The sequence below is a fragment of the Pygoscelis adeliae genome, unplaced genomic scaffold (assembly GCF_000699105.1).
Source record: "Pygoscelis adeliae isolate BGI_AS28 unplaced genomic scaffold, ASM69910v1 Scaffold66, whole genome shotgun sequence".
In the NCBI taxonomy this organism is placed as follows: Eukaryota; Metazoa; Chordata; class Aves; order Sphenisciformes; family Spheniscidae; genus Pygoscelis; species Pygoscelis adeliae.
The window spans coordinates 6,925,128-6,936,724 of record NW_008825167.1 but is presented as its reverse complement, the minus strand read 5'-3'; the positions used below and the strand labels follow the sequence as shown (position 1 = coordinate 6,936,724).

Sequence of the window (11,597 nt, the reverse complement as noted above, 5' to 3'; positions counted from 1 at the left end):
AAGATAGGCAAAGAGAGCTACATAGGAGTTTGCATAAAAAATAATGCTGCTCCATCTACCCCGTCCCACAGAGCCACGAGGTGCCTATGCTATATGTCTCTGCCATCAGGAGTAGTGTGAGCTCATAGAGCACAGCAAGGACCTTGCCTCAGTTGAGATCTCTGTGGCAGAGAGACTATTTAACCTGGCACTTTCAGATGCTCTGCAGGAGCGGAGGGCGCTGAGCCAGGGGTTGCTTCCGCTCTGCCGTCACGCGTGCCACCAGGGATTGCGAAGGGCAGAGGGTATTGGAGCAGGGATCAAAGGGATGAACACTTGCTAGAGGAAATGAGGGACAAACTACTGCTAGAGGAAGCAGAGGCCCTTCACCTTCCCCAGGAAGCAAGGAGAATCCCTCACTAGATGTTAATGCATTTTGTCCACTCCCTGGGAAACAATTTTCCATATAAATAACTGAAATATGTTTAAAATGGACGTCTGCAATTGCTTGCATAGACAGACCTCTGAGACCCTTAATCCCCCGGCCTCTGTTACCTCTATATTAAATCAATATCATAACCTGTGACTTTTCTGTTTTTTAATGCTAATGTCTTGTTCATGCGATTTGGGAAAGGAAGCAGGTTTAGAAATAAGCGGTTCCCCATTCACATTTTCATGCATAATATATCTGCTTTTAACTGCCTTGCCTACAACCTTAAGGTAACATCTAATGTGAAAAATAAAAATACATCAAGTCTGAATCTACAATATGCGGGTAGCAGAGTTGTAGTGGGAAGTAGGGCTTTCAGGTTTACGTTGCTGGTGTAATCAAGGGCTTTACTGAATGAAAGATGTTGCAACTATTCAATATCTTTTTGAAATGGTCTTAAGAGACCTCCATCTCATTCCTAACAAAACCAGAAGAATACATCAGATCACATCTGTATTCATCCTCCACCACTGGCAAGGGTGGGACCCCCCTCTGAAGTGACATGTCAGGAGAAAGAACTCTTGGACTGCATCTGGACACAGCACCGGAGACTCTCCTTGGTACAGATGGCAATCTTCTCCTCTGGGAAGTCGCAGACCAGATATTCCTGTTCCTTTTACCTTTCCAGAACCCTCAAAGAGAAATTGTGGGAGGACTTAGGATGTCAGAAAGAATATGAAGCAGTCCTACAACATCTCACGTTAGCAGGCCCTAAGTCAGCTGTAGAAACTATTATGATTTGGTCTTCAGATGAAACAGAGCACCACACAAATGACCAAGCATGGTTTCACATCATCAGGCAAAAGAGAGGTAAAGCATAGACAGACCTCTGAGACCCTTAATCCCCCGGCCTCTGTTACCTCTATATTAAATCAATATCATAACCTGTGACTTTTCTGTTTTTTAATGCTAATGTCTTGTTCATGCGATTTGGGAAAGGAAGCAGGTTTAGAAATAAGCGGTTCCCCATTCACATTTTCATGCATAATATATCTGCTTTTAACTGCCTTGCCTACAACCTTAAGGTAACATCTAATGTGAAAAATAAAAATACATCAAGTCTGAATCTACAACATGCGGGTAGCAGAGTTGTAGTGGGAAGTAGGGCTTTCAGGTTTACGTTGCTGGTGTAATCAAGGGCTTTACTGAATGAAAGATGTTGCAACTATTCAATATCTTTTTGAAATGGTCTTGGAGACCTCTATTTCATTCCTAACAAAACCAGAAGAATACATCAGATCACATCTGTATTCATCCTCCACCACTGGCAAGGGTGGGACCCCCCTCTGAAGTGACATGTCAGGAGAAAGAACTCTTGGACTGCATCTGGACACAGCACCGGAGACTCTCCTTGGTACAGATGGCAATCTTCTCCTCTGGGAAGTCGCAGACCAGATATTCCTGTTCCTTTTACCTTTCCAGAACCCTCAAAGAGAAATTGTGGGAGGACTTAGGATGTCAGAAAGAATATGAAGCAGTCCTACAACATCTCACGTTAGCAGGCCCTAAGTCAGCTGTAGAAACTATTATGAATTTGGTCTTCAGATGAAACAGAGCACCACACAAATGACCAAGCATGGTTTCACATCATCAGGCAAAAGAGAGGTAAAAAGGCATAAAATATTAAAACATTTTCACAAGCCCAAAGGCTCAATCGCATGCGCTTGACCTAGAGAATAAAACAGATTTAAACAGAACATATGAAATTAGCACTCGCTGCCACCAAGTGTATATCAGACATGATGCAGGGACATACGTTTCTACAGCTAACAAAAGCTTCGTAAGCAGCATTGCATCACCTGTAAGCATTGCCCCAGAGCTGTGTCACCACCCCATGAGACCTAACCCAGGCAGATTGAGGTTTAAGCTCTGCAACCAGAACACAATGGCTCCTTACAGCAGCTATGGCCCTGCTAAGCTGATCCATCTGACGTGCACCAACACTTACCCTTGGCGATTCCCCTTTACGATTCCCCTTTGCCACCCGGCTGCTCACGCACCGCTCGGCTGCAGCCACATCTCTGCAGTTTGCTCTGTAGTTCCAGTTTCTGGCTCAAGATGCTCCAGCACTGGTCCCTACTCCATAGCACTGGTCTCCGCTCCAGCCCCCAGGACCATCCTCCCCACCCATCTCACCCTTCACTCCAGACATTGCGGCACTGCAAGCATCCCCCAGATTACATATTCCACCTAAGCCCTGGACCATGCTTCTTACCTGGCTTCCTAGCTCAGGACTGCTGTTCCCTGGTCCTGGACTTCAGCTTCACAAACTTTGACAGCTGGCTCATATTTCTTATTTACCCCTTCTCCTCTCCAAAAATGTGGTCTAGAATCAGACCCCAAGTGAGAAAAGGTTTCTGCAATTGCTGGATGCTTCATCCCGCCGAAGCGTCAAATCTGACTGCAGATCAGAGGGTAGTTCTGATGGATCGGGTATTTCAGCAGAAGCAGGCCAAGGCCTTAACTGAAGCAGCAAGGACTCACCCATCACAACAGCCTATGTGTCTGCACAGCTTTCTGCTTAAAAAACCTGATTGCTGGTTAACAGCAGGTTATTTTATTGCATGACCCTGGTTGTCAATTTAATATTGATTCAAGAGAAAACGCCCCATGGTTCCAGAACTTACTCTACTTGGGCAAAGATGGTGTAGCAGAAAGCAATATAGTCACGAGCTTCTTACAGGATAAAAACAAAAGTGCAATGAAATGGCAACTTGTTCGTCTCTATGTTGCAAGGTAACTATTCCGTATCTGGATGCGACGGTGGGAATAATTTAAAGAGTAAGAAATAACAAAATATTCAGACCCCTCTTGTTTAAGCATTAAAAAAGTAGAAGGAAATGGATTAGCTGCTTCCTTTCTGATATAGGCTGCTGGTCTAGATTAGAGACAGTCATCAGTTTAACGTTATAACCAGGGACATAACAAGAAGCAGCTTGGACCATAAAAAAAGCTGTCTATATATGTACAAGTCATTCTCCAAAAAAAACAGTTTTATTTGGATGTGTGCGCAACCTGCTGCTCTTTACATCTTCAGAGCACTGAAAACATGACATTTTCCCCCAAAATCCAGTTGAGTCTGTCCTGAGAAATAGAAGTACTCATATATAAATGGGATGGTATTGTCTGTGAGTGAGTTTCTTCCTGCAGGTTGGGCAAGAGTTGGCATTCCTAAGGGAATCACGGAGGCACTGGCTGCAGAAGACGTGGCCGCATTTGGTTGACACAATCAGTCGTCCGCTTTGCACAATCTGGAAGCAAAGAAACCCCAACAGGTATTTGGAGTAAAGAATTCAACTCTGCTGGTCTGTTGGCACCAGGCCAACAGGACTTGGGAGTATCTGTAACCAGTACGTCACTACTACAATAAGAAGGAACCCAAAGAGCTTTCAGCGCCGCCTTGGAAAGCGCTTCCCCCTCTACGTACACCACCAAGAAATGACTGAGTTACAAGCTAGCTTGACCTTCAGACCAAGGTCTGTACTTCAGGCCAGCTGTCTGTGGCGTCCCACATGACCCAACCGACTCGCGCAGCTCACCCCCTGCCCCGTTCTCCCTCCGACAGGACAGACACGATGACAACGTGTGGATCCTTACCTCTGAGTAGCCATCCATGCAAATCGGACAGCTAACGGTACCAGACGGCCTTGTGGGAGAGAGAACAAAACCAGAAAGAACATGCATCCGTTAATTTCACCGTGCATTGAGGGTTGCCGAGACACAAAACGTCATGTAATCCTCCGGCTGCACAGACGAGCCAGGACGCGTTTCACCTGAAGACCCCTGCGTACCTTTAACTCTTTCAGTTTGTCGCATTTACTAAGCAGTTAGGGTCTCCCTTACCTGAAGGAAACAGCGTCTTGGTTTTCATTAGGGGGAAGATGCAACTAGTCACCCTGCTCTATCACGGCAGGTAACAGCCGTCTATAGCACTGTGCAGTATACGTACGGCAGTATTAATCTTCAACAGGCATCGGGTCATAAATAAGAGTTTTGTAACAAAACCACCTAGCTGTCCTTTCTAGAAGGGAAAGCGGCTGTCAGAAAACAAAACGTCCCCTATTCTAATTTAGCAACGTCCCAGCCCAGTCACACATTCATACCAAGAACTCCTTCCTTATAAAATGCGTGATTATGCGAAGTATATTTTCAGACTGTTTGGCTGTGTCTTTTATGTTTTGCAAACATTTCAGTGTCTCTCAAGCCATACTGTAAGATACATTAGATAATAATTTCATGAACAACAGAATAGAAGTTTGTGTTGGGTTTTTTGGGGTTTCTTTTTTTGAATGAGTTGTCTTCTAGAAATGCAATTATATTTTAGGTCTGAAGTTCTTGCACAGTAATCAAACAGAACCCAAAAGCTTGGAAAAAATCAGTTTCTGCTGTATATCAGAAATCAGACTTTAGAAAGACACTTTGTCTGTCACTTACACATCATTATCTCTTGTTTCATCTTCATCATCGCTAATCAGTATACAGATGTCCAACTGTAGCTGGCCTCTTACTCTGAGATTTCTTCTTTGTCGTTGATTCTCTGTAATTTAATTTTGGTAAGTTAGATATATTATAAAATATATAGTCCTGGAACTAGCCTTGAAATGCATGGTTATAAATAGTCTGTAACTTTCTGCCTTAGTTCCTTCACTGGAATACAGGCTAAAAAAACCTTTCAACATTTTCTTATTCAAAGCAGATATTCCAGTGCTAAAAATGCTAATTAAAATTATTATCAACTTTGGGCTTACAGAACTTCTGTATTTGGAAAATAAGAAAACATTTTTTGAGCAGCTTTGATGTATTTCAATTGAGATACTTGCTACAAGCTCTGATAGCGACTATCAAGCACAGACCGGATCCATTCTCTAAGACACTGGCCAGATGCCCTTTGCCTTTTGGTAAATGCAGCTTCAGTCCATGCTGCTCAAATTCATTGGAAAAGAAAAAAAAAGTTTAGGACAATTCCATTATGAATTGTAAAATGTCAACTCACCTTCAACAATCTTGCATCAGTATATATGGGAAGGAAGAGAAAAGAAAAATACAATTAGACTTTGGTGTGCACCCCCAGCGGTACATGCAAACACCAGGTAAGCTAAGCGATTCACAACAAAACAAGCTCAGAATGGTAGGGTATCACGCTGTTACTTTGATTAAGAACATTAAAAGGAGTAGTAAGTTAGCTGCTGCTCTGAAGATAAGTAAGCGGTTGCTTCTGGTTGTGCTCACGCTGCTGCAAAGGGATACGAATGGAGGCAGCTTAGGAACCACCTGGACACCCTCCTCCCTGCTCCCCAGTTTCAGTACCCTAATTTGATTTTGGCTGGAGGAGATTCTTTCCCTCTTTCTCCCCCCAAACAGGCAAATTCAGGTGTGGTAGCCATGAACACTTCATATTAGATTAACAGCTGCTGAAGAAAAAAAATCCCCCAAACCCAAACCCGCTATTCTCTTTGGCAGAACTAGAGCTTCCTGCTGCTTGTTTCTGGTTCCGCAGAGCAGCAGCGGCATCCCAAAACTGATGTTATAAACTACAGTGTGGACTGGATCGAATACTATTCTAGCTTTAAAAATAACAGTGAAAATAAAAAATGGATTTTTTTTTTAGGACTTCTTGGAGTAATAACTGCTCTAGTTTGTCCCACGGTCAGCTACAGTTGCGCTTGGCATCTCTCTGACAAGAGAACCTTAAACCAACATTGCAGCTAAACACTTCATATTTGTGAAGTCAAAGGCTTACTGTTATCTCCTTCACTTCTTATTTAAATTATTGGCCTATACCTTTGCTATGTCTACCATAGCTTCAACTTTAAATTGCATCTCCTTATGTTACATTACCCATGATTGGTATATATTCTCCCCAAGTTCTGGAGCAACAAGCTACTTTAGATTACCCTCTAACTATCTGCAGGCGATACTCATAGATGTTGATGCATTCTTAGGTCCATTTGGGGTTGAATGTGAACTCTGTCTAAAGTGGTAAATCAGAGCTGTGTATTAACACTTTAAGTCAGGCTACTTATTTAGATCCCAGAAGGCAAGCCCAGAAGATGAGTTTTTGAATATCTAAGGACTTGGTAAACTATGACCCGAATCCAAACCTTGTAAGGATTAAGCCTAACTTTACTGCCACGTTCATGACATCGATTTACTTTTACTGCACAGATCTTCAAATATAGGTCAAATACACATTTCAATAGAATTTTTCAGTGCCTTAGCATTCAGTCTTCCAGATTCCTCAAGCTTAGTAGTTATCAGTAGCATTCTTCATAAACATTCATGACTGCGCCATGACGGGTATACCAGACTAACATCTATGAATGAGGGGTCTACATCTTTAGAGAGTATCATACTTGAAATGCATTTATCATCATGCCTACACAATGAAAAGGCATATGATCACCACCCGCCTGGTTGAACTGGTTAAATTCTTGTATAGACATTTAATCAGCCATTTTTCAAGAAAAGTACCCATGCAGATTTACAACAGTCTGAGAAAACAAGGCTGTACTGCTGTGCCCAGGAAGGGTTTTGCTAAGCAGCACCTCCAGAGAAGCTTCGGTGTTGACCTGTAACGCATGGCTTTCATGCACTGACAAGTCAACTTGGAACTTAAAACTTACCCTTAAAGCCAGATTCTATCAGGGAGCACAATACAAAACTAATTTGACCACAAGATTTAGATAAGCGTGCCACTCACTACTTACCACAACAGAATCATTGTGAGTTAGATCAACGACTACAGGATCAGAAGATTCACATGTGAGATCTACTACTTCTTCACCAGCTTCAAAACACAACGTTAGAATCAAGATCAGAGGTCGCAGACAAACAAAATTGCCTGCCTGCCACTACGTAGCAGGCTGAGGTACGAGTCAACCTTGCCCTATCCCTTCTCTCTTCAGGAACGTGTGCAACAGTTCACTCAAGCTTTGCCCTCAACAGTCCAGGTAGAGCAGCAGCACCCCTGTCTTCTGCAAGTTGCCACGCAAGAGGAACAGCAGCTGAGCTCCTCATACAGCTTTGTTGTATGACAACAGCTTGTGGGAGGTACACAGCAACAGATGATTCAACTAACACAGGAGAATGTTTATCACCCAGAATAAAACGCGAATCATAGAGGAAATAATACTTTTACAGCGCCATGCTGTAAATGTTCCCTTGAGGGACGCGGCACGACTAGCGACAAACTTTTAATTATCTTCTTAAAACTTAGGAGCTCCCAGACTTAGTTTGCCGTATCTGTAGTCGCAGCTGCAGTACCTCCCAGCTCATCAGACTGGACATTCAGATGTCTGAGCAGCACTGGAGTACCTTTCTTACACAGCTCATCTATCACTAGTGGTGAAGGCCTCGCACCTCAGTAACAAACTAGAACAGCTGTCAGCAGGCTCCTTGTTTATCGATGCCATACTAGACGCTTTCTAAAATCAGGTTTCCCTTCCTCCCCAGTAAAGGCCCTAGAAACTGGCAAAAATGCACGGTAAGTGGGACCCCAACCCTCCAGAAGCAGTTTACGTTCTTACCAGGTTAAAAAGAAACCTTACCACTTTCTTCAAGTTCTATTGGCTCTGCTTCTGAAGCCATTTCTGCGGTAGAAGCCATCAGCCTGTTTCGTTTCCGAACTCGCCTGGAATTAACTGCTCCTCCACGGCGCTTTCGTTGAGCCTATGAGAGGACAAAGCCTTGGCATTTTCTTTAGCAGTAACATTAACGTGGCCCTCATCTTGGCGGCACCAATGAAAGCACGCGAGGAGACACAAAACACTCCCCTGAAAGGCTGTAATACGCAAAGAATGGGGGTATGGGTCATTCCTACCTGAATGCATCGCAGCAAGGAAGAGACATCACCCCAGATCTCCTACTCTTTGGGTCACAAAGGAAAAACGTATCGTAACGGTTTGCAAGGGAGAAGACTAGTTCACAATTACGTCAGGTGTTCGCTTCCAGCCAACCACTGGAATCGGTCTGACCTAAGGTTTTTGCTCGCCTTGTAAGCATTTCTGAACTATACTAGCACCTAGAGAGATTGAAAATCTTAAGTCTCACAGAACAGGAAGTTACATGACGTTTGAATATGCTTATGTTCCAATGTGTTTACTACAAACTCTTAAAATCATTTCTAGAAGTACCATAAAACACACGTTTTAAGAATCAGGTTTGCACTGAGCAGTAAAATACTTACTGTGCTCATAGTGTTTCTTGATCTCAATCCACAGAGAAAGCAAGAGGTACAAATACCATAAAATTAATTGCAAGGAAGCTACAACTATCAAATCCTTATATTCCTTTAGGTCGTACACTGTCAAAAGTCCAGATTTCTCAGTGTCAGAGACCGACGTTCGTCCAAACCTGCAGGAAAAGAAGAGAGAAGATGACCTATCTGTAGTGCTCGTTCGCTTAAATACACCCACTCCAAGATTCCCATTCCCGAGTCACCAGCTTCTGTCCCAAGCTAGAGGGCACGTCCCAGAGTTTGGTATTTGAGCCTCAGACACCTACAGCTGGGCCTGAAGCCTCAGTCGTTCTCACCCACTTCCCAAACTAAACACCAGAATAAGCTAGTTTGTTAGCAAACTAGAAAAATACTACGGAATCCCAATTAAGTTTAACTGAAAAACAATGGACTGACGCTCGAGGCAATGTTTGGGTGTGGGCAGGAACCACTGGGAATTGTGTCATGAGCAACCATCTTCAGGGAACACAAAATTCCAGACAAGCAGTTCTCTTCCCCAGCCCATCTCCAGATTCCAACAGGTGGGAGCTGAACAGCTTGAGAGGAATCCAAAGCAAGCGGAGCAGAGAAATCTCAGCTTAGAAATACTCGCGGATCTGCAAGAGCATACGAGTGTACAGTAGCTACTCTGTGGTAACTGTAAGTGTGCATGCTCCTACCCACCAGGCAGCGAACTGCTAAGTGGGAAGAGGTGAAAAGCAAGTATAAAGGCGGTTATGAGTATCGGACACGGTACTGAAGTTCACATCTTAAAGCTTGCTCCTGGTAAAGTTATCCTGCATCCAACACACAATGAGGAGCTGGAGGGGAGGCGGTGCGGGGACCCCAAACAAGTGAAATAACTAATTTTAGAAGACAAAGCATTACAGATTAGTAGGGAAAATATTTTCTTTAATAGAAGTAGTAAAGTTGTTATAAGGCCTAGGAATCAAGCCTGCCAGACAACTTGCATTTTACTGCACAAAAGACCAAACAAAGGCCTTAACAGACAACTCGGTGTCGAATGACTGAGCCTACAGGAATCTTTGTTACAAATCCATCTTAAAAAAAAAAAATCACCTCTTGACACACAGCTGCTTTTTCCTCCAGGGTTCTGAAACCATCTAGAATTCCCTGCCCCCGTATGTTTTTTACAAGTCTGACAGCACAGAAGCCCCTGCAAGCCTTAAAACTAATTAAGTAATGTAATTGAAGAGAAGTCTTACTAGAAGGGCTGTTCCACTGCAGTCAAACAAAACAGGAGGGCAAGGCAGAAATCCACTCACTCCAGGTACTGACCTTGACCTACACTGCAAAGACCAGCACAGAGTCCTTCAGAAAGACGGCACAGCCAGGAAGAGGCCAAAGCTGAGCTGTGGCAAAGCAAACCTCAGCAAACAAGTGGGAAGAAACACATATGCAGGATAATCCACTGCATTTGCGACAAAGCAGCTTGACTATGCGAGTCCTCCACGGTCCTGAACACTCTAGAAGATTCAGCTCACTGCTCGCATCACAGTTCTGAATTATTACATCAGTTCAAAAGGCGCAAATACCTGCAGATGGTATAGGCCCTTGTCTACTCTATGTAGACCATGAACATGGCTGTCCCAGAAAAGGGATGGTACGGGGCCACTGTCAAGGTGTAGACATCATGTTACGGCCTCGAAGACAAAAATGAAATAATGCCTAATGCCAGATTCCTGGAGTTGGTAGTTTCCAGGTAATTAGTCTTCTCTAAACAGGAGTTGTAGGGACTTCAGGCAAGACCTGACAAAAGCACCAATGGACACACAAAGGCATCATCTAAAAGCATAAAATAAATCCATAACTAGTCTATAGTTCTTTTTGCCTCAATCTTTAATAATACCGATGGTCCTTCGGCTGCCCGGTCCCCTGAGTCAGAGGACCACGAGTGCAGGAACAGTGACTTTCCATTTGTGGACACCGAAATCGTAAGGGACCAGCTGTATCAGCTGAATGTTCACAAGTCCATGGGGCCTGATGGGATTCATCCCAGAGTACTGAAGGAGCTAGCAGATGTTACGGCAGGACCCTTCTCGATCATCTACCAAAGGTCTTGGGAGTCTGGGGAGGTCCCTGCTGACTGGAAGCTAGCCAACATTATTCCAGTTTACAAGAAGGCCATGAGGGAAGAGCCAGGGAACTACAGAGGTGTTAGTCCAACCCCAGTTGCTGGACAAATTATGGAGAAGATCATACTGGGTGCTACTGAAAGGTGTTTAAAGAACAATGCAATCATCAGGCACAGTCAACACGGGTTCACATAATTTGACATCCTTCTACGATAAGGTCACCCGCCTAGTGGATGAAGGGAAGGCAGTAGATGTAAGTTTTTTGGATTTTACTAAGGTTTTTGATACTGTCCTTCACCGCATCCTTCTGGACAAGTTGTCCAACTGTGGGATGAGCGGGTTCATGGTGCGCTGGGTGAAGAACTGTCTGAAGGGCAGAGCTCAAAGGGTTGTAGTGAATGGGGCTACATCTGGCTGGCGACCAGTCACCGGCGGTGTTCCTCAGGGCTCAATCCTAGGGCCAGTTCTGGTCAATGTTTTTATCAATGAACTGGATGCAGGAGCTGAATGCACCATTAGCAAGTTTGCTGATGATACTAAACTGGGAGGTGCTGTTGACTCTCTTGAAGGACCAGAGGCCTTGCAGAGGGATCTAGATAGATTGGAGCACTGGGCAATTATTAATGACATGAAATTTAACAAGTCCAAGTGCCGGATTTTGCGCCTAGGATGGAGTAATGCCAGGCACAAGTATAAATGGGGAGAGGAGTGGCTGGAGGGCAGCCCTGAAGAAAGGGACCTGGGGGTGCTGGTCAACAGCAGGCTCAGTATGAGTCAGCAGTGTGCCCTGGCAGCCAAGAGGGCAAACCGCATCCTG

General features: G+C 44.1%; 1 protein-coding gene across 1 annotated transcript; it reads right to left on the bottom strand.

The window, feature by feature from the left end:
• Positions 1 to 3,447: 3,447 nt before the first annotated feature.
• Positions 3,448 to 8,800, bottom strand: LOC103920925 (E3 ubiquitin-protein ligase RNF4-like). Its single transcript, XM_009328801.1, is given in 7 exon segments — positions 3,448 to 3,720; positions 4,067 to 4,115; positions 4,835 to 5,006; positions 5,463 to 5,472; positions 7,177 to 7,256; positions 8,017 to 8,137; positions 8,655 to 8,800. Coding segments are annotated over 7 exon segments (591 nt in total). The 5' UTR covers positions 8,664 to 8,800; the 3' UTR covers positions 3,448 to 3,570.
• Positions 8,801 to 11,597: the final 2,797 nt, after the last annotated feature.